Source organism: Chaetomium fimeti, assembly GCF_033439085.1.
Source record: "Chaetomium fimeti strain CBS 168.71 chromosome Unknown B0H64scaffold_5, whole genome shotgun sequence".
NCBI lineage: Eukaryota > Fungi > Ascomycota > Sordariomycetes > Sordariales > Chaetomiaceae > Chaetomium > Chaetomium fimeti.
This window is the reverse complement of record NW_026944333.1, coordinates 127,909-149,009: the sequence shown is the minus strand read 5'-3', so window position 1 is coordinate 149,009 and position 21,101 is coordinate 127,909. Positions and strand designations below refer to the sequence as shown.

The window sequence follows — 21,101 nt, the reverse complement described above, 5'->3', positions numbered from 1 at the left end:
TGGGAAGTTTGTGGGGGCGGCACAGCGGAGGACTGACTGCAATATTGCCAACATTATGCAACCGAAGGAATGGTTCGAGTTACTATGGATGCAGGCGTGCGGCAGGTACCCGCCCTCGGTGGCATCCGCGCCCCTTTCTCATTTTCACATACGAGGGAAATCGGGGGTCCTTGGGTAGTACCAAGTACTTATTGGAACTCTGAGCACGAAGCTCAGCCAGGCAGCGATCGTTTTCACAGCGTGCTGTCTTACTGTCAGCTTGCCGTCTTGTCCTGAGTTCCCCTTGGTTCGACATCGTCAGTTCTCGGCGTCGATATGAAACAGAACCGGGTTGCTGCAACGCTATTCGCCCTTCTCGTCGCGGGAATCGGGAGCAGCGTCGGTGCACCACCTAACTGCAGATACTTACCCGGGGACGCAGAATGGCCAAGCCCGGCGGCATGGGCCGAACTCAACCAGACCGTTGGGGGCAGGTTGATCGCCAGTCGGCCTCTGGGTCGGCCCTGCTTTGAGCCCGGCGTTGACGCTGCAGAATGTGCCGTAACCAAGGCCGAATGGACATTCCTAGACACCTAGTGAGTCGCACCAGAAGAGGAAGCCGAGACTGTCGAGGCTTGTGATACCGTGACATTCAACTGACACAGTTACACCCAACCACTCCAGCCTTAAGGATCCTGTTCATGTCATGTCCCCGTACTGGATGAACAATTCGTGCAGCCCCTTCCTTGGCCCTAGTGGGGAGTGTGCGCTCGGAAACATTGCATCGTACGCCATCAACGTCAACAACGCCCAGGATGCCGTCGCCGGCGTGCGTTTTGCCCAGGCCAACAACGTCCGGCTCACCATCAAGAACACGGGACACGATTTTCTCGGGCGTGCGGCTGGTGCGGGATCCCTGGCATTGTGGACGCGTAACCTCAAGGAGGTGACCTACTTGAATCGCTACCGCGGCTGCAACTACACGGGACCAGCGGCCCGGCTTGGGGCAGGCGTACAGCATGCTGACCTCTATCCCGCTGAGAATAGGGGGCGCCGCTTCCGCGTCGTGGCCGGTTCCTGCGCTACCGTGGGAGTCACTGGAGGCTTTACTCAAGGTGGCGGACATAGCGCACTGTCGTCCAAGTACGGTTTGAGTGCCGACCAGGTCCTGGAGTGGGAAGTGGTCACCGCCGACGGGAAGCACATCACGGCGTCGCCTTCGGAGCACTCCGATCTGTACTGGGCCTTGCGCGGCGGTGGAGCGGGTAACTATGCCGTCGCGATTTCCATGACGGTCAAGGCATATCCAGACGGGCAGGTGGCTGGCGCAGGCTTTGCGTTTGCCAACGAAGACGGAACCACCTACTGGGCCGCCGTCTCGGCCTTCTTTCGGCATCTCCTCGTTCTTGACAAGCTGGACGGCTATGTGTCAGGCTTCACCATCACAGCACTAGGGTTCTCCCTCGTATTCGCCCTCGCGCCCGACGCCAAGTCGGAAGACGACATCAGCGGTCCCCTTGCCCCCTTCTTCGCCGAGCTCCAAGCCCTCAACGTGACCGTCACCAACAACCGCGCCAGTCTCCACCCCAATTACGCCAGCTGGTTCGACGCGTTTGCCGGGCAGGTGGAGTACAGCACCAACAACTCGGTCGGCGGGCGGTTGATTCCGCGGACCGTAGTCCAGGACGATCTCCCCAGCCTGGTGGCGGCGCTGCGGGACATCGCCGAGAACAGCACGACGGTGGGCGGGTCGGCCATCAACGGGGTGTCGGTCAACGTGACGGAGGCGCGCATCGGGGCGGCGGCGGTGCCCGGGGCTAGCGCGGTGCTGCCGGCGTGGCGGGACGCGCTCTTCACGCTCAACTTTGGCATCCCGCTCGCTGAGGATGCGGAGTGGGATGTTATGCGTACCGGGCAGCGGTGGATCAATGAGAAGCAGGATAGGTTGCGGGCGGTGACGCCCGGTGGGGGCTCGTACATGAACGAGGCGACGTTTGATAATGCCAACTGGAAGGAGGACTACTTTGGGGTGAATTACGAGGCCCTGCGTGCTGTCAAGGACAAGTATGATCCCGAGGGTCTCTTTTGGGCAAATGCAGCGGTTGGCAGCGATGCGTCGTGGCAGCCCGCGGCGGATGGAAGGCTTTGCAGAGTCCAGTAACGTGTAGATAAGCGTCTAACATGGTGAAACAATTCGAAAGTAGGCGTGTGTATACCGAGAAGCACCAAGGAGGTGGTGTACAAGCTAGGTACATAGGATAATTATCGTACACGGACATAACAAACCCCCCCTCTCGATTGCTACCTTACTTCGGCGTCTAGGAACGGCGCTTGACATGCTCCAAGCCCTTTCCCTTGTTGGAGTTCCTGTCTATACGACCTTGAGGGAACCAAGTGCTTGCGAAGCGCACCAGTCCTGCAAAGGTGCCCCGCCAGACCTGCCCCTTGGCCCCCCCGAGGATGTCGCCAATGATCTGCTCGCAAAACACATCGGTGCTCATCGACTCGCCCTGGTGCGAGGTACGCTCCTTGGTTGCCGTCTCCTGGACATCGTAATAGTGAGACGTCTTGGGCAGGTTCATCTGACCCCCGGGCCTGTTGAAGATGGGTGTGTCGACGGAGCCGCACATGGCCGTCACGACACGCACGCCCAGCGGCTCCAGCTCGAGGCGCATGATCTCGGACATGCGCCACAGGGCTGCTTTGGAACTGGAGTACGCGCCTAATTGTGCGTCAGTTTTGAACCCTTTTTGAGTTTGTTTTCTTGGTTGAGGGAGGCTTACCGGACCACAGCAATGGGATAACGCAAGCAATGGAGGTGTGGTTGGAAATGACACCCTTCGCCTCGATAAGCAAGGGGGAGAAGGCTTGCACCATGGCAAGGGGGCCCCAGACGTTGACGTCGTACAGCGCTTTGCACCGCTCAATGTCGACGTCCAGCAGCGGGCACACAAACTCGGCCCCGGCGTTGTTGACGAGCACGTCAAGCCGTCCCCCGGTGCGTTGTGCGACAATCTCCTTACATTTCTTGATGCTTTGCTGGTCTGTGACATCGAGAGGAAGAATTTCCACATTGCTGAGCTTTGAAAGGTCCTGTTCGGCCTTGGAAGTATCGCGGGCCGTCGCGAAGACGTGGAAATCCCGCTTCTGGAAGGCCTTCGCCAACGCCCAACCGATGCCCCCCGCGCTGCAACCGGTAATGAGAACCGTCTTCCTTTCTACGACTGCCATGGTGCCTGGTGGAGGGGAGTGTGTAATTATAGTAGTGATACACGATTAGGGGCAAGGAAGTGTTGGATTTCCAAGTTGTGGAGGCAAATCAGCTGGAGCACTCTGACTCGCGACGTGACGATAAAAAAGAAAACAAAGACGAGTTTGGAAGGACTCGTGGCGTTTGCGGCTTGCCGATAAACGTGCGAGACGCCAACGCGTCTTAAGCTGGCGTCTTTCATGTCACACGGCATGGTAAACAGTAATTATACAATTATACACACTGCGGGACTTCTTCTACTTGTGATGGGGCAAGCAAGGAGCAAGCAAGGGACGGGAGATTACAGCCTATCATGGGCCCTGAAGGTAAGCACAGTGCAACTCGACCTCTCGGCTCAGTTTGCGGTGCTTCCGCAGCGTGTATTTGCAGGCTGCAGCCCACCAAAAGAAATCACCAATACCGTGCAAGCAGCCTCCTTTGGGCTCTCAGCGGGCCTGTATTGGGGTTGGGAAGTCCCCGAGAGAGAGAGAGAGAGACAAGGGGCTTGCAAGTTACCTACCACCTATCACCTACACCATCCCCTGATTCCTGATTCCCGATTCCCATACACATCACGTCTTCTGCGCTCTACACTTTGTATCAACACCAAACTCCAACAGCACCTCGACACCGGCCTCAAACCCCTCAGCAATAGCCCTATGCAGCGGCGTCTTCCCCTCGATATCATACACATCCAAATCCACCCCCGCCGCAACGCCATGCTCTAGCAGCTGCCGAAGCATCGTCGGCCGACGCGTCAAGACCGCCCAGTGCAGCGCCGTGCGTTTCCTCCCGTCCGTATCATCGACCCCGGCCCCCGCCCCGAGCAACGAGCGCACCACGTCCTCGAACCCGCCCTGCACCGCATGCATCAACGCCGTCTGCCCGTCGCTGTCCGGATCGTTGACGCCACACCCCGGCGACTGGTGTTGCAGCAGGATGCGCACGATGCGGTCGTTGCCTTTGGATGCCGCCAGGTGCAGCGGGCCGAGCCATCCGCGTTCAGGGTCCGGGCAAGAGCCCCGCCTCGATGGTGATGATTCTGGCGCTGGTGTTGGGGGGAACGAGAGTGACGCGGACCGAGAGCTCGTCGTCAGTGGTTGCAGCGTTGGTGATATGGACACCGGCGGCGACTGGTGGTGGTGATTTGGATTGGGAGTGGTGGCTCCCCTTGCGTCTTCATCAACAAGTGAAATGCAATCCATCATACGACCGGCGCATGACGAAGCCTGTGGTAAGAAATCTCCAAAGTCCGACAGATCCGGATACGGGTAGTCCTCCAGCAAGCTTGAGGGCATTGAGAAGACCTCCGGAGATGTTATCGTTTCGCTAATGGTAGAAAACGACGGCGGCGTCGCAAGCTGCATTTGCTGGGGGCTTGCGTTTCCAACCTTGGGCTGCCTCTCCTGTTTGCGGGCCGAGGCCTTGTGCTGGCTTTGCTTCCCTTTTGGTACATGTACCCCGTCAGCGAGTCCGACTGGGGGCACTGGGGGGTTAGCCGATCAGGGGGAAACGCACATCGAAACCTTCGTTGTGCTAGACGGTTCTGCTCGCGACGTCGAGCAACAGGGTCATCGGTGGCCGGCTCCATTGAGACTGAGGTAATGGGCATGCGTACCTGACTGAAGCTAAGTGTTTTGTTTCCTAGCATCCGAGGAATCCGGAGAGGGAAGAAGCCGCCCTGTCGGTGCGAAAATACCTCCCGAGACTGAGGCTGACAGCGACGATCGATCCGACCTTCCACTCCCGTCGCAGGCATTGTCGTACGACGGTACATACGGACGTCGAACACCCGCCAGTGATACCCCGCAACTCACATCACATCACGGCGGCACGGCGGCCCCAACGGCGGCTTCAGCCCCCAATCCGGAACCAAGCGGCCCAGTTACACCACCTGGCAGCATCTTCCGGGGCAGGCGGTTGGTCATCTCATATCTACCGTCCTGCGGGACAGTGGCAAATGCGGCCCATGCTATTTCAGGGAGCAGCCTGGACCGAGCACACCGAACGACGGATGAAGTTGGCTCGCGCTTGCGCATCTTCCCGGGCCGATCACCTTAACGCCCATGTCTGCAGCCATTACAGACTTACAGTGCAACACAACAATAACAACCTTGAGCCCACCCATTTATCGGATTTGATGCGCGATTGCCAATCCCGAAAGTAAGCACTCTGTCCTTCGAGGGTGTGAACGATCTTGGTTGAGCTCCAGGCTGCCCGTTCCTTGATTGGGCCTCGGTCAAACTGCATTCAAGGTAACCCTAATCTGCGACTGCAGGTGCACGCCACATGCGGAGCACTTTCAAGGCAGCCCTGCCTGGTTGCAGTGGTGTGTGTCCCCCTGCCGACTTGGTGCCGGGCCGGGTGTGTCCATCGCTTCCCCGAAGATGCCCGTTGAGCCACTGCCGCACACACAGTTCAAAGTCTGGAACAAAGTCTGGAGCAAACAAGAGTCAGGTAAGACGATAAGGGAGTTATTTGGTGAATTTCGTGTTGAATTGCATACATACGTATATCATCGGTACCTACAGTACATACATAGGTGGTAATTTACCTACCTCCAGAGAGCAAGAAAAAGAAGATGAGAAAATGAAACACAGGGAATAAATAACAAAGGCTCGGTGAGATGCTCGTACTCAACAAACAGACACAATCATACAAACAACGTGCGCCTACCTAGCGACACCCACAACCACCGTCCCACTATTCCCATACGGTTTCAACGCCCTCACCGAGTCACCATCCTCCCCGTAGTGGCGGCGCCAACCCTCATCCGTGGAGAAGTCGACCGTCATCAAGCCGGACTCGGGCTCCGGGAGCTTCCACGTCTCGTGCTCGCATCCGTCACCCTCGAGGTAGCGCGCCGTCGTGAGGACCGAGTCGTAAAGCTTGTCGAGGTAGTACCTGACGCGTCGCTTCCTGAGCGGCGTCGTCGGCGAGACGCGCCTCCGCTCCGAGTCGGCCGACTGTTTGGTGCGGCTTTGGACGAAGAGCGATCGGAACGAGATGGCGCAGGCGACCAGGAAAGCTAGAACGGCCGTGTCAGCCTCAGCTGTGCGTGGACCAGAGCGGACAGGGATGAAGTGGCAACGACGAGGAAATAAAAGCTCACATGTAAGGTACTCCATCAAGAACCAAAAGACCCACGCAATGTTGATCTGCTGCAATGCGTACTTGGGGTCCTCCGCGATGGTCCTCGCAAACACGCCCCGGACGATGGTCATGGCCACGGTGAGGCCTACCAGACAGAAAATGGCAGATAGGACCAACTTCTGACGGACCGAGACGCGGGTGCTCCACAGAATCCAGACGGGGAAGATGATGACTGCGAGCGCAAAGCAGGATTAATACCTCGTTTGCCACTAGGGTGTTAAGAGAGGGGGCAACTCACTGAGCAGGTCGGAAAAGATGTCTAGTGTAGCGGCAGCGACCTCCTTGACGTAGACCTCATGCAGCGATTCCGGCTGCAGACACGTAGCGAAGATGACGTTGATGTCCCCAAACATGCATTGATATTGGTTTAGCCCGAGGGACGCGATTCCGCACGCCATGATGAGAGCAGTACCAGCCCACCAGGCGTACAGGTATAGGGGGATCTTGTGGCCGAGCCGATAGAACAAGACTAGGAAAGACGCCTTGATCAACCACAGGCCGATGTAGACCGTGATGGACATGACTCCGCACGCTATGAGCGCCACCCTCATGTCTTCGAGAAAAGTTGGCCCTGGAACGAAGGTGCCCAGGACGGCGTGAGCCATGTTGTACATGTCTTGCAGGTACATCTGCCAGACGATGCTGGTGCTGATCTGGATTAACAGTGCGCCGAGCATGAACCAGTCCTCGAGGAGGAGACGACCGAAGCAGACATAGCGAATGTAGGCACGGGCTGCGAAGCACACGGTGCACACTGCAGTGCCAATCCAGAGGATGAGCTGTCGGGAAGAGTCAGTGCGCCTGTCCCCTGCCCCCTGTCGACGCCAACGGAACGGGTCCTTACAAGAAAGGTCTCGCAAGACACGATATCCTCCATATCGACAGCAAGACTAAGTCTTTTCTCCAACGAGCGACAAAAGGGGAAGAGAGTGTGAGAATGGTTTGGAGTTGACGATGTGGTTGATCAGGTTCAGAGATGGAGGAAAACCAAGATCTGTCAAGCCACGGCATCATTCACACCAAGAAAGAAAGGATCGGAAAGACTCTCAACTTCTTTCAGCCCCATAATCTCAGATAACCCAAGAGCCGGCAGAAGGGACGGCAGAGCGCCGCTGGCCGACATGTGGCGAAGCTCAACATGGTGGCATGAGTGTCCAGTGATGGTATCAGAACGGGCTGGAGCCGTTCGACAAACGCGACCTCCTGTTACAGAGCGCCCCCCTCAGGTTGACACCGAGTGATGCAGAAGTTGAGCGGGGAACCGCCGCACTTTGAATTGGGGCGTCGACCCAATAAAACCTCAGGCTCTGTGCCTCTGTCAGGCAGCGGTACGAGCTGTCAGCATGACGCTGACGGTTCTGGTCTCCTATAGGTAGAAAGTCAGCAGCCGGTGCCACAAATGTTACCCCCCAAGTCAAGAGCCCCGCGGGAAGCAATTATGCACTGTAATTACAGCCCACGACGCTCGCTTATGCTGGTAAACACGTGCTGTGTAAGGTTGGGTTGATGGCCCCCTCCTTTCCGACAGCGCAAGACAACAGTGCTGGCTGGACCAAGGCGAGGGGACTTGGATGTACCACGTTTGGACAGGGACTCAGCTTCATCTGCCACACCCCACACCCCGACGAGTCTTATTGCCGTGGAAGTACCGGAGGAGGATGCATGCGAAGATGGAATAGAGTTTTAACTCCAACGTAGATAAGTTCAGTAATTAGCGAGGTACTGCTCACGGCGAACCGTAATGGTGAAAAGACTGGCTACCTGACATCGTTCTTCAGAGCATCTCGGAAGAAGCCATCCATGACTTCTAAGAGCTCCTCAGAGCCCTCACCCGTCATGACAGAGAGGTGTCCTGCGCCTCGTGCCACATGCAGCTGCTTCTTGGGCGTCGACAGCTTCTCGAACGCCGCCTTTTGCTCCTGCGGGCTCGAGATATCGTCTAGCTCTGGCACGACCATCAGCACGGACATCCGTTCGTCAACCATGTCAAGCAACTCCATCGGCCGAGCAAGTGCCAGCTTGTGGAATGTCTGCAGCGCGATTCGGTCCCGGAAGCCCGGAGGCCCCCGCTCAGCCGCGGCGCGCATGAGGTTGTACGCCTCGAGACCTCCGGGCCCACCCGCACCTCCGAAACCCGCCACATTCTCCCCCTTGCTGTTGAATGGTGGGAAGGATAGAGGCTCGTTCCCGCCCATCTGGGAGACTCGGTCTTGTATCACTCGCGCGAACGTTGCCCCGCGACGGTTCGGCCTCACGAAGCTGAAGAGGGGGCACACCATAACGAGAGCCCGGGGACGGTGATCGACGGCCGCAGAGCATCCGCTTACTGTGCCGCCGAAGGACATGCCCCAAAGGAGAATACTTCGTGGATCTACAGTCGGGAGGGTTGCAACAAATGTTACGATATCTGCTTGCAAGTCAGTGCCTAGGAGAGGGTGACTGGCGAGGGACATGGGGAGAAAGGTATTACCCGAAAGGTCCTCAGCCATTTGCAAGACATCGAGCTGGTTTCGCGGCAGCCCGTCACTCGCGCCAACGCTTCGGGCATCGTAGAGAAGAACATTGTAGCCGCGACGCTGAAACCACTCGGCCGCATCTGGTAGCGTCATCTCTTTGACGCAGTTGAACTACACAATCGGCGCAGTTATGTCAGCGGGCTGGTTGTATCTAGATCGCAAACAGAGGGCACATACACCGTGGGACATGATGAGAGTCGGTGCCGGCCCAGGAACGGCGTAGAACCATCCGCGGATGACGGTGCCGTCGATGGTTGTGCATTCCACTTCCTTGTACGTGGAGGAGCCCATGGCGCGAATAAGGGGGCAAAAGGATACCAAGGAGGGATTCCCAAGAAAATGGGGGCCACCACTCAATCTGAGCAAACACACTGCTGTAGCAACTACATAGCAAGATACACGCTTGGTTGCGGGCGGCACAGTAAATAACCGGGCCTGTACACAGTACTTCCGGTTGGCCAAGGAGTAAAGGGTAACACTTTGGTAACACGGTTGGCGCTGGTGCTGACAAGGCCGATGGTCATGATTACCTGGCAGCAAAATGGTACCTTCGTTGCGGTCCGATAAGGGGGTTGTCAAGGGACATAGCACATGGTGTATTAGGTTAATCACACGTAGGGGAACTTCACAACCCCAACCTTCCACAACTCACAAACCCACAACGGAAACGACAAAGTGCAACACCGCCAGACAAAGTCTTCCACTTGCTACGGGGGATGCCCTCGACCATGGCCCAAGAACCCATAGCGATCATCGGCTTGGCGTGCCGCCTCCCCGGTGGCAATTCCTCGCCGGGGAGACTCTGGGACTTTCTCGAGGAAGGGAAAGTTGCGTCTAACAAAGTGCCCGCCTCCCGTTTCAACGTCTCGGGCCACTGGGATGGCTCTTTGAAACCGGGTACGATGCGGCCCAAGGGCGGCATGTTTTTATCGGAACAGGACATTGACCTCGCCGACTTCGACGCCGGCTTCTTCGAAGTAGGGGGCGCTGAAGCCCTTGCGACGGATCCCAACCAACGCCAAATGCTTGAGATTGTGTACGAAGGCTTAGAGAGCGCGGGTGTATCTATGCAGGCTGTCAACGGTGCGCCTGTGGCGTGTTTTGTGGGCTCCTTCGCTGTCGATTACGGGGATATCCAGCTACGCGACCCGGAAGACCGTCCAGGGAATACGGGCCTTGGAGTAGGCCGTGCCATCCTAGCAAATCGGATCAGCTGGTTCTTCAATCTCAAGGGGCCCAGCGTCACCGTTGATACGGCCTGCTCGGGTAGCCTTATCGCGCTTGATATGGCGTGCCGAACCCTGCGGTCAGGCGAGGCAGACTCGGCCATCATCGCTGCGAGCAACCTATACTTGAGCCCCGAACACGTCATAGACGACGCGCTTGTTGGACAGGCCCATTCACCAACGGCGCTATGTCACAGCTTCGACGCGGCAGCCGACGGTTATGTCAAAGCCGAGGCCGTGAGTTGTCTGGTCGTGAAGAGACTGTCAACGGCCCTCCGAGACCGAGACCCTATCCGGGCTGTCATTCGTGGCATTGCCATCAACAGGTTCGTGCTTATCCGTTGTTCTGTTTTCCATCTCGGGAATACTGTTTATTCGTACCGAGTACTAACAACCCGTGAATTAGCAACGGCCGCACAAACGGGATTGGGAGTCCAAGCTCCGAAGCACAAGCAGACGCCATCCGCAAGGCGTATGCAAATGCTGGGATCGCCAGCCTGAACGATACCCAGTACCTAGAATGCCACGGGACGGGAACGAAAGCCGGAGACGCAATCGAGGTGGCCGGAGTTGGGGCGGCTTTCGCAGCGACCCGGGATTCCACCAAACCACTCATCATCGGATCGGTAAGTAGTTGCCCCCAGAATAGAAATCACGGTTTCTGACATTCGCCATATCAGATCAAATCCAACGTGGGCCACGCCGAGCCGGCAGCTGGACTGTCTGGACTGATCAAGACCATCCTCTCGCTCGAGCATGGCATGATCCCGGGCACACCCCTTTTCATCAACCCAAACCCCAACATCAACTTTTCCGCGGCTAGGGTGAAGGTCTCTCGGACCCTACTCCCTTGGCCCGCCACCGACGGCAAGCCCAAACGCGCGAGTATCAACTCGTTCGGATATGGCGGCGCCAACGGGCACGCCATCCTCGAGGAATCAGACGCCCATACCCAAGGCCAGACACACCATGTGGTCTCCCTCAGGCCCATCGAGGAAGTTATGGAATGGACACCAGACGATTCCAGCCATAGCACCACGGACGACAGCATTCCAAGTACTAAACCGTACACGCTCGTCGTCTCAGGCAACGACGCCGTCTCCCTCGAAGGCAACATCGCCGCCCTATGCAGCCACCTCACCAACCAACGCGTATCCGTGTCCCTCCGCGACGTAGCCTACACGCTCTCCCAGCGCCGCTCACACCTCTGGCATCGCGCCTTCGTCACCGTCCACAACAACAACACCAACACCTCCTCCTCCCGAATCACCATCCAACCATCCACCTTCACCAAAGCCAAAAAAGCCCCCCGGCCCCCCCGCATCGGCCTCATCCTCACCGGCCAAGGCGCGCAATGGCCACAGATGGGCCACGCCCTGCTGCACGCATTCCCCACCACCGTCCGCGCCATCCTCACCGACCTCGATGCCGCGCTGCAGGGTATCACGACATGCGCACCACCGGAATGGTCGCTCCTCGCCGAGCTGACCGAACCCCGCGAGGCGGCACACCTACGCCGGCCCGAGCTGGCCCAGCCGCTGACCACGGCGCTGCAGATTTGTTTGGTGGCCGTGCTGCAAGGGGAGTGGGGGGTGGAGGTGTCGAGCGTGGTGGGCCACTCGTCGGGGGAGATTGCGGCCGCGTACGTGGCCGGGTTGGTGGATGCCAGTGGTGCGATCAAGGCGGCGTTTTTTCGGGGTAGGGCGGTTACGGAGGTGGGTGCGAGGGGGGGGTTGGAGGAGAGGCTTGGGATGTTGGCTGTGGGTTTGGGTGAGGAGGCGGTTGCTCGCTATCTGGAGGCGTATGGTGGGCGCGCGTCCGTCGCGTGCTTCAACAGCCCTGGTAGTGTGACTATCTCGGGACGGAAGGACGATCTTGAAGGCTTGGCTGGGGAGCTTCAAGGGGCGGGTCACTTCGCCCGACTCTTGCACGTGGACGTGGCGTACCACTCGCGGTATATGGACGCGGTCGGGGCCGAGTACGAATCCCTCATGAACCGGGAAGGGTTCCAGGGACAAAATACGGACGGAGACTCACGGGAGTCTCGGGAAGTGCGCATGTTTTCATCGGTGACGGCATCTCAAATCACCGACAAGACGCCCACAGATACGGCTTACTGGAAGTCCAACCTTCTATCCCCGGTTCGTTTTGACAAGGCCGTCCAAGAGATGCTCTCGCAACCCGACCGTAAATCACCCGATATTCTGATTGAGGTTGGCCCGTCTGGTGCCCTTGGTGGCCCCGTATCACAAATTCTCAAATCGCTTTCCAAGGCCGATGACATCTCGTACTACGCCTCTTGGTCCCGCGGGGACGATGCCATCAAGGCGCTTTTCAACGTGGCCGGACAACTCTTCATCACTGGTGCGGCCATTGATATGGGCGCCGTCAACACCGAAGACCTGGAGGAGAACGAACATGGCGAGGCCAGCAGTCCCCCGCGATGCGTCGTCGACTTGCCAAGTTACCGGTGGAACCACTCGGTCAAGTACTGGTACGAAAGCGCGGCCAGCAAGGACTGGCGCTTCCGGCGGTTTGTCACGCACGACCTGATCGGGAGCAAAATCCTGGGTACGCCGTGGTCGAGTCCGATCTGGCGTAAACGCCTGGTCCTGGACGATGTGCCGTGGCTGAGGGATCACAAAATGGGCGGCGACGTGTTAATGCCCGGGGCGGGGTTCTGGGCCATGGCTCTCGAGGCCATGTATCAGAAACACTGCGCAACCGAGCTGCAGGCCTCGGCCCAGGAAGTTCGCGTCAGTGACCTGGCGTATGGGCTGCGAAACATGCGCTTCCAGCGCGCCCTCGTGGTGACAGAGGGCGAGCCTGTCCACATCCTCGTTTCCCTGACCAAGTTGGCTCGGAGTAGTGGTGATTCGGGCTGGCATGAGGTCCGAATTTCTACATCCAGGGACGATGTAATGACCGAACATTGCAGCGGCCTGATTCGGGTCCAGGAGGAGACCCAGGAGGGGCTGGCCGAGGAGGACGAGAGGCGGGCCCCTTTCCGATCTCCGCAGCCGTTCTCGTCCTGGTACAAGACTCAGCGTGAGGTTGGCATGGACTTTGGTCCCTCGTTCCAAAAGATCGAGTCGCTCGAAGCCATCAGCGGGGAGCGTTCCTGCCGGGCCATAGTCGACTTGACACCACCCCGTTCTGCTTGGGATCCTCAGTCACACTACTCTGTTCACCCGGCTGTCCTGGATACCTTCCTCCACGCCCTCATGGCCCCGAATGCGGCCAACGAACGAAGCCTCGTAGAGGAGATCCAGATCCCCGCGGTAGCCAACGAAGCCTTCGTCAACCGGATCCCACGTCATGGGATGCGCCGAGGCCTGGTCCTCGCACAGTCGAGATACTCCGGACGGGGTCGACCGGAGCAGGCCAAAGGCATCATTGGAGATGTCTCGTCGTATGATGCCGAGTCAGGAGCCTTGGTGCTCAAGCTCAAGGGTCTCAACTACGTGAAGCTAGATGCGAATCCCAGGACCGACCCACACGTCTTCGATTCGGTCCAGTGGAAGCCTGACATCACCCTCCTGACACAAGCCCGCTTGGACACTCTTGGGCTCCACGTCAATGCCGTCCTTGATTTGGTTGCCCACAAAAGGCCGCGTCTCAAGGTCATTGAGATCAGTCTCACGCATAGCAGTTATGACCCCGTATCAAGTCTTTGGCTGAGGAGTGACGAAATAACCGCGCGACAGGCGTGTCCCCAATACGACTTTGCCTGTGCCGATGCCGAAAGGCTGGTTGCCGCACGAAAGGAGTTCGCTGGTATGAAACACAACGCGGTCGGCTATTTGCTTGCGAGCCCAGAGAAGCCAATGTTTGGTCTTGACACCGCAACCTCGCCGCGGTACGACCTCGCAATACTACAATTGCCCGAGGAGATGGAGAGTGCCAAAAGAGCAGCTCTGTGCAAGAATCTCGAGCCACTTCTTGCGGATGGCGGCTTCGTTCTCATGCCGGAACTCCCAAAGGAACGCGAGATCGTCCCCCATTCTTCTGAAACATCGACGAATTCCGCTCCGCCATCCGTAGACGAGACAGACTCCAGCGTCGACGTAGGAGGTTCTCAGTCTGACGGAGACCATATCGCAAGCTCCGTCACCTCTCTTACGAACGACGATACCCGGGTGTCGAAAGCCATAGGGAGCCCAGCAGAGAGCGATCAGCTTGACCACGTACTAGTGATCGACGGCGGCCCAGTGACGCATCACCTCTGCAAGATCCGCGAGACCCAGCACCCACCCGAGTCCGGATCGCAGGAGGCCAGCGAGCCAACAACGTCCAGGCCCCAATCCCGAACCCTCATCGTCACGCACCTGACAGCCCCCTCAGCCAACCAAACCGCCCATCTCACTTGCCTCCTCGACCAAGTCTCAGGAACATGGACCATAACCCACACCCCCTCCCCCCACTCCATCACCACAACCACAACCACAACCGCAACCACAACCACACCCACAACCACAACCACAACCACAATCACGACCACAACCACAACCACAACCACACCCACCCCCGAAAACGAAAACAGCATCCTCCTAATCCCCGACGAGCTCTACACCCCAATCCTATCCAACCCCTCCCCAACACAATGGGCCGCCATCCAAGCCCTCTTCGCCACAGGCCGCCCCCTCCTCTGGCTCACGTCGGGCGGCGCCTCCGGCACGCACCCCGAGCGGGCCATGGCGCACGGCCTGCTGCGCGTCGTGCGTCGCGAGCTGGCCGGCCAAGAGGACACAGTGCCGCGCGTGGTTTTGGATGTGGATGTTGATGTTGATGTTGATACGGACGCGCCGGTTCGGGGTCGGGATGATGAGGCGCTGGCGCGCGGTGTGGCGACGGTGCTGGAGGCCATGAGCACGAGCGCAAGTGAGAACGGCCGCGGCGGTGTTGAGACCGAGTACCGGCTCGGACGGGACGGGGTGCTGGCGGTGCCGCGTCTCGTTCCGGATGCGCCGGTCAACGATTTCCGGAGGTTTGAGCTGCTGGGCCAGGGCGGCGCGGCAGCCGTGGCGGGCCTGTGGGAGACGGAGCGGCCGGTGCGGCTGCATGGCGAGAGGGTCGGTTCGCTGGATGTGGTTTGGGTCGAGTGTGCGGATGAACCTCTGCAGGAGGGGTTTGTTGAGGTGCAGGTTGAAGCGGCGGGCGTGAACTTCAAGGTGAGTTGAGGATAGTGGCTGATTCCTCCCTCTTGACATTTGCTGACAATATGCGCTTGGGTGAAAAGGACGTTGCGGTTCTGATGGGAATCATACCTGAAGATGAACAGATGATCGGCTGTGAATGTGCCGGCGTGGTTCGGAAACTCGGGCCTGGCGTGACCAAGGTTCAGGTTGGGGACCGCGTTGCCGTGCAGGGCAGGGGCTTATACGGAACCCGGATTCAGTCGAGCGTCCACTGCGTCCGACAGTTTCCATCCTGGATGAGCTTTGAAGAGGCCGCCACGATTCCTCTCGCGTATACGACAGCCATTCAAGGCCTCTTTCACTGGGGAAATTTGGAAGAGGGCCAGGTGAGGAAGACACATAGATCCCATTGAAACCCATTGGCAGAAGCTGACATGATAAACAGTCCGTTCTCATCCACTCTGCCGCAGGAGGAGTTGGAATCGCCGCCCTTCAGCTCGCGCAGTATAAGAAGGCCGAGATATTTGTCACGGTCGGTTCAGAGGAAAAGCGCGAGTTTCTAGCCGCCCAGTTTGGGATACCCCGCGACCACATGTTTTCCTCGAGGGATTCCAACTTCGCACAGGAGATCTTGGCCACAACAGAAGGCCGAGGCGTAGATATCGTCCTCAACTCGTTGACTGGAGACATGCTCGATGCGTCATGGCGTATCTTAGCCGACGGAGGCACCATGATTGAGATTGGCAAACGAGATATTCTGGACCGCAATGCCCTGGCGATGGAGCCGTTTGGCCGGAATTGTTCCTTCCGAGCGCTGGATGTCTCGTTTGGCAGAAGCTTGAAAGACGCGCTTCTGCTAGGAAAACTGATGGACGAAATATTCACCCTCATCGAGCAGCGCCATATTGGGCCAATTCGGCCCATCACCACATTCGGTTTTGACAACGTCTCGGGGGCCCTGGCTTGTATCCGGCGTGGTCAACACATTGGTAAGCTTGTCATCGCCAAAGGGCCATCGAACGACCTCCGGGTTCCTATCCAGCCTCTGCCACCATCTTTCCAACTCCGGTCAGATGCCTCCTATCTTATCGTCGGAGGCATCAAGGGCCTTTGCGGCAGCCTAGCTCTGCACATGGCGAGACATGGGGCACGTCACCTCATCGTCTGCAGCAGAAGCGGCATCGATGATGAGACGTCGGCGCGCATTGTGCGCGGCTGCCGTTCCTATGGCTGTGAAGTGACCGGCCAGAAGGGCGATGTTTGCGATATGGCCTTTGTACAGCACGTCTTTGCGTCGGCCCACCCTCGAAGGATTGCTGGCGTTATCCAGGGGGCCATGGTCTTGAAGGATAAACCCTTTGAGACCATGGCACTGAGCGATTACCAGTCTGCCGTGGCTGCTAAGACGTCGGGGACATGGAACTTACACCATGCTTCGGTCGAGGATGCTTCCTCCTCTCTCGACTTCTTCACACTCCTCTCGAGTGTCTCGGGCGTGGTAGGAAACAAGGGCCAGGCCAATTATGCCGCAGCAAACGCCTTTTTGGACGCCTTCGCAACGTACCGCCGTTCCTTGGGCCTGCCTGCGCATTCTCTTGACCTCGGCGCAATTGACGACGTCGGACACATCGCCGAGCAGGAGGCCCTTGCGCTCGCCAACGGGGGCGGAGGTGGTCTCGCAGATCGCTTCCGTCACGATGCGCAGTGGACGCCGTTAAACGAACGGGCATTGCGAACCGCCCTGACGGTGTCCATCTTGCAACAACAGTCGCGGCCACTCAGTGAAAACTCCCAGTTGGTCACGGGGATTGCACATCCGTTGAATGGCGGTGCCCTAGAGGATGACCCGCGATTTGGCTACTTGTCCGGTGGGGCCAACAAAGGGGTTGTGGTTCCCTTGAATGGCGGGCCGGAAGACGGCGCGGGTGCGGCAGTCGAGGCCTTCGCACTTCTCCGGGCGTCAACCACTGCGGGTGTTCAAGCGCTGGAAAAGGCGGCAGTAACGGCACTCGCCGCGCAGACGGCGCACATCCTGCGTCTGGAGGCTGAAGTTGAAGTTGGCAAGCCACTAGCCTCGTATGGCCTCGACTCGCTGTCGGCAGTAGAGCTCCGTGGCTGGATCCGGGCTCGACTCGGTGCTGAGATCAGTACTCTGGATATCACGGGGGCGAGGTCGCTGGTTGAGCTGGGAGAAAAGGTAGTTGCTAAGATAAGCCAGGTTGCGGTCAGAAAGGAATAGTTACCTTTCACATGGATTGATGCTTGCCATGGTTCTGGAGTCAGTTCCGGTTCGAACAAGGGGGAGACTCTTCTAGTTGATTGAGGAACAAGGTTTCGAATATATAGACGTACTCAATAGACTATTTATGTGGCACTAGCAATAAATGGCGTAACAGTCTTCAACTTATATCCCCACCAGTCGGTTGAGGTTGAAAACAGCAGCATAGGGGGGCTATCCCAACGATAGTATATCATTAGATACGTACCCAGCCACTGCTTTCTTGAAACAGAATGATCTCAGTTGGATATCTAGATAGACTTCAATTCAACTAAGCCGCCTCCAATCTTCAGCCCATGCTACCAAGTTGTAAGTGTCAGGGGCGACAGGGGGGCTTGATGATGTGGGTGTGTTTATCTCTACCACGGGCTCATGCTCTGCCTCCTCGTTGTCGGCGAGGCCGCGAGTCTCGGTAGATAAATATCCAGCAACCGCCCGCCCCCCAGCTGGCTAACAAACACCCTCGACGCGAGTTGGCTGCCTCGTAGATCCTCCCTCATAAGCGAGCACAGCCTGTGTACCGACAGAACCGGCACATCACCCATCCCATCCAAGGCCCTACACAGTGACTGCGTCATGTCGTCGCCAGCCATACCCCCTGACCACTCATCATCGTAATACCACGACGGCACGCAAACCCCCAACAACTGCTTCGTGGACGGCGACGAGACCATCCCCGCCTCGATCCTCATTTCGAGCTGCTCCGCCCTGACACCAGGTAAGGCAGTACAGTCAAATACCAACAACACATCCCCAGGAACCTGCATCACCGGATCTCTCACGTCCTCCCAAAAGAAGCTACTCGCACCAGGATCAGGACCACTGCCACAACCCCCCATCATTAGCACACAGTCACCGACCACCGCGTCCAGGGGCAAACCAAAAGAAAGAAAAAAGAAAAGAAAAAAGAAGAAAAGAAAAGAAAAGAAAAGGGGGGCCTAGAAAAGAAACCGACGTACCTCGCAAACACCATCCTTCCATCCCTCTCCAAACACCCCCACCCGCGATAATACACCACCAGCAACGTATCCATCGCCGACCGCGCCAGGAACCGATCCAGCATCGTCTCGACCGCCGCGGTCGGGTAGTCGGCGGGGATGGTGCGGCACTGCACGCGGTAGCCGCGCCGCTTGAGCGTGGCGCGCAGGGCGTCTGTGTCGCCGCCGCCGTTGTTGGGGTTGGGCGTCACGGGGAACTGGCGCTCGTGCGTGTCGTGTTGGGAGGGGGTTGTCGTTGGTGGCGGTGGTGGTCCCCAGGTTAGGATTAGGGCGTGGACTTGGGTTGCTGGGGGTCGGGGTTGGTTCGAGGTGGTGGGGGTGTGGATTGTTGTTGTTGTTGTTGTTGCGGATGTTGCTGTTGCTGCTGCTAGGGGTGCGAGGGAGGGTGGGTGGTCGTGGAGGAACTGTTTCTGGAGGAGGAATGGGACTGTTGCGTCTTCGTGCCATGGTGGTGGCGGCTTTCTTTGGCTCCAGGTTTGGGCGATGTCGACCCCCTTGCCCTTGAGGTCGGGGAAGGGTGTTTCCGAATAGTCCTCCACGCGGAGATATGGCAAACACGGGTTCTTGGGGGATCCGATTGTCCTAGGCCAACTGGAGTTCAGGGGTGATGAGAGTGCTGTCTCGGGGTACCCGTCTCTATCTGGGAACCAAGGGGTCTCTGGGCTGTGGGTATCGGTCGTATTGGGACTCTGTCTGCGGCATGTCAGCCATATTCCCCAATTGCGCACACTGCGGTGAAACCAACAGTGTCAGCTCATCGAGCATATCAACGACCGAGCCGATTTTGTCGTCCCACGGATGCGCGAGGTCCCTGTCAGGGGCGGCTTCTTCATCGAAACTGCGCGATTCTGAAGGCAGGCTGGGCAGCGCCTGTACACTGGTCGCCGAGAAGTCGTCCCTCAGCGCGGTGAGGTGGCGTTGCCACAGTCGGGAAAACTCATCGTCCACCTCTTGCGCCATTTCCAATTCCGCCATATTTGTTTCATCCATGCCAGCGAGCCCCGCGGCTCTAGAAGCTCCAGAGACAGGTTGGTGATGTGGTCGGTGATGGGTGCTTGACTGCTTCGTTAGCTTGTCACAAACACGGCCACAAGCATGAGTTGATGAATGCCATCCCGCTCAAGGTGAGACCCGGGTAGCCCCTCAAAAGACCACGCATGGGACGATGTTGGCCGCCGCCACCCACCGGACCAGACCTTGGTAGACCACACGTCTCACACACCATCCGGCTAAAAACGTCAGCAGAGGGTCGCACTGCAGTGAGAGATGCGCGGACACAAGGAGCAAGAAATCTCGGTACGCCATTTGAGTGGTCCAAAAAGCCCAGCGACCCAACACACGACCGGTACTATCTTTGGTTGAAGAGGGCTGTGAGGATTGTACATGTCCGGTACCCAAAGAGCTTTGCAATCAGGAGAAGACCGCCCCCATATTCCTTCTCGGCATATTATCAACCACTATTAAGACGAGCCAACCAACGGATGAGACCACAACAATAGCAACTTGGGTTGAGGAGGCAGGTGACAAATGCTCGACTGTGATAAAGTTGGCTGGCTCCTCAAGCCAACAGCATACCGAAATAACGATAGGAGGCCCAACTGCAGTTGTGTATACTATGTATAGACGGCCAAACCAAATCCTCCCGAGGCAACGGTTCGGTTCGGTTCGGGTCGGCTTCTGCCAAGTGCCCGCCCCTCCAACTTCCAAAGTTCCCTCATCCGTCCCGTCCAGTTTCAAGCCGAGAAGCGCGGCAGAGCGACGGACCGCCCGACCAATCCCCACTCCTTCCCCATGGCACCACTCACTGAGGCTCTCCGTTCAGCGGTGCACACGGTGAAAGAGAAAAGACAGAAATCAAAAATTGTGGCTGGCCCGCCGACAGAAAACGGGGCTCTGAAGACGGGCATGAAACGGCAGTCCCTTAGGACAATACCGCCACACTAGCGTAGACTGCTTGATCTCCTTGACTAGTCAGCCCGTATAGTTAGGGATGGAGAGAGAAATTCCAAGCACAAGTTCGAAAGGGGGCGCGGAGGAGCTGAGGTTTTATAGGTCGTGGATGGGCTTGATGGACTGGTCAGTGCACGCCTGCAATCTGCGTTGCTTGCACGTGAGGCACTCCAAGTGAGGGGGACTCGGAGGACATGTGCGTCCTCGGCCAGGCAGCCGCCAAGTGCTGGGCAACTCCCGCGTTGGGGTGGTGGTACTCGAACTGGAAGGGAAGGGAAGACGGGCCACCGCTGCGCAGGTACGCACTGATACCGACTGGAACCGCAAGAGCCGCTTGACGCCCAACGCAACCGCCCAGCGGACGTCGTTTATCCCCGGCCGTGTGGTTTCTCACCACGCTTGGCCGAGCTATTATGACGCTCATTCACGACTCGGTCCGCATTATCCTTTGAGAATCAACCCTATCACAACAGCGACTGGCTTGCAATCCATAACCAGCGCAACGAGCTTGAGGTTGGACTACACACAAGCACCGCGCGTCTCACATAGCTCACTATTAGCGACAAGACTAGGAACGGAGTGAGGGTTAACGTTGGAAATTATAAGTATTGAA

General features: G+C 57.9%; 7 protein-coding genes across 7 annotated transcripts; 3 read left to right on the top strand and 4 right to left on the bottom strand.

Moving 5' to 3' along the window:
• Positions 1-72: 72 nt before the first annotated feature.
• On the top strand, positions 73-2,150 carry B0H64DRAFT_398789 (uncharacterized protein). Its single transcript, XM_062803975.1, has 2 exons — positions 73-575; positions 664-2,150. The coding sequence occupies exons 1-2, from the start codon at positions 316-318 to the stop codon at positions 2,138-2,140; spliced, it is 1,737 nt and encodes a 578-aa protein (XP_062657346.1). The 5' UTR covers positions 73-315; the 3' UTR covers positions 2,141-2,150.
• Positions 2,151-3,432, bottom strand: B0H64DRAFT_342907 (uncharacterized protein). The gene is made up of 2 exons (XM_062801265.1): positions 2,763-3,432; positions 2,151-2,701 (listed from the first exon to the last, which is right to left on the bottom strand). The coding sequence occupies exons 1-2, from the start codon at positions 3,208-3,210 to the stop codon at positions 2,298-2,300; spliced, it is 852 nt and encodes a 283-aa protein (XP_062657345.1). The 5' UTR covers positions 3,211-3,432; the 3' UTR covers positions 2,151-2,297.
• Positions 3,433-4,077: 645 nt separating this feature from the next.
• B0H64DRAFT_173619 (uncharacterized protein) lies at positions 4,078-5,506 on the top strand. The gene is made up of 2 exons (XM_062798811.1): positions 4,078-4,463; positions 4,878-5,506. Exons 1-2 carry the CDS (start codon positions 4,197-4,199, stop codon positions 5,394-5,396), a joined length of 786 nt encoding a protein of 261 aa, XP_062657344.1. The 5' UTR covers positions 4,078-4,196; the 3' UTR covers positions 5,397-5,506.
• Positions 5,507-5,799: 293 nt separating this feature from the next.
• B0H64DRAFT_173540 (uncharacterized protein) lies at positions 5,800-7,479 on the bottom strand. Its single transcript, XM_062798810.1, has 4 exons — positions 7,227-7,479; positions 6,621-7,161; positions 6,342-6,554; positions 5,800-6,257 (listed from the first exon to the last, which is right to left on the bottom strand). Exons 1-4 carry the CDS (start codon positions 7,257-7,259, stop codon positions 5,902-5,904), a joined length of 1,143 nt encoding a protein of 380 aa, XP_062657343.1. The 5' UTR covers positions 7,260-7,479; the 3' UTR covers positions 5,800-5,901.
• A 630-nt stretch (positions 7,480-8,109) lies between these two features.
• On the bottom strand, positions 8,110-9,330 carry B0H64DRAFT_173649 (Alpha/Beta hydrolase protein). The gene is made up of 3 exons (XM_062798812.1): positions 9,076-9,330; positions 8,853-9,009; positions 8,110-8,789 (listed from the first exon to the last, which is right to left on the bottom strand). The coding sequence occupies exons 1-3, from the start codon at positions 9,187-9,189 to the stop codon at positions 8,140-8,142; spliced, it is 921 nt and encodes a 306-aa protein (XP_062657342.1). The 5' UTR covers positions 9,190-9,330; the 3' UTR covers positions 8,110-8,139.
• A 177-nt stretch (positions 9,331-9,507) lies between these two features.
• B0H64DRAFT_361012 (polyketide synthase) lies at positions 9,508-17,758 on the top strand. Its single transcript, XM_062801722.1, has 5 exons — positions 9,508-10,450; positions 10,531-10,750; positions 10,805-15,295; positions 15,364-15,648; positions 15,708-17,758. The coding sequence occupies exons 1-5, from the start codon at positions 9,615-9,617 to the stop codon at positions 17,499-17,501; spliced, it is 7,626 nt and encodes a 2,541-aa protein (XP_062657341.1). The 5' UTR covers positions 9,508-9,614; the 3' UTR covers positions 17,502-17,758.
• On the bottom strand, positions 17,759-19,836 carry B0H64DRAFT_398776 (uncharacterized protein). The gene is made up of 3 exons (XM_062803974.1): positions 19,284-19,836; positions 18,500-19,231; positions 17,759-18,362 (listed from the first exon to the last, which is right to left on the bottom strand). Exons 1-3 carry the CDS (start codon positions 19,526-19,528, stop codon positions 17,900-17,902), a joined length of 1,440 nt encoding a protein of 479 aa, XP_062657340.1. The 5' UTR covers positions 19,529-19,836; the 3' UTR covers positions 17,759-17,899.
• Between the last annotated feature and the right edge of the window lie 1,265 nt (positions 19,837-21,101).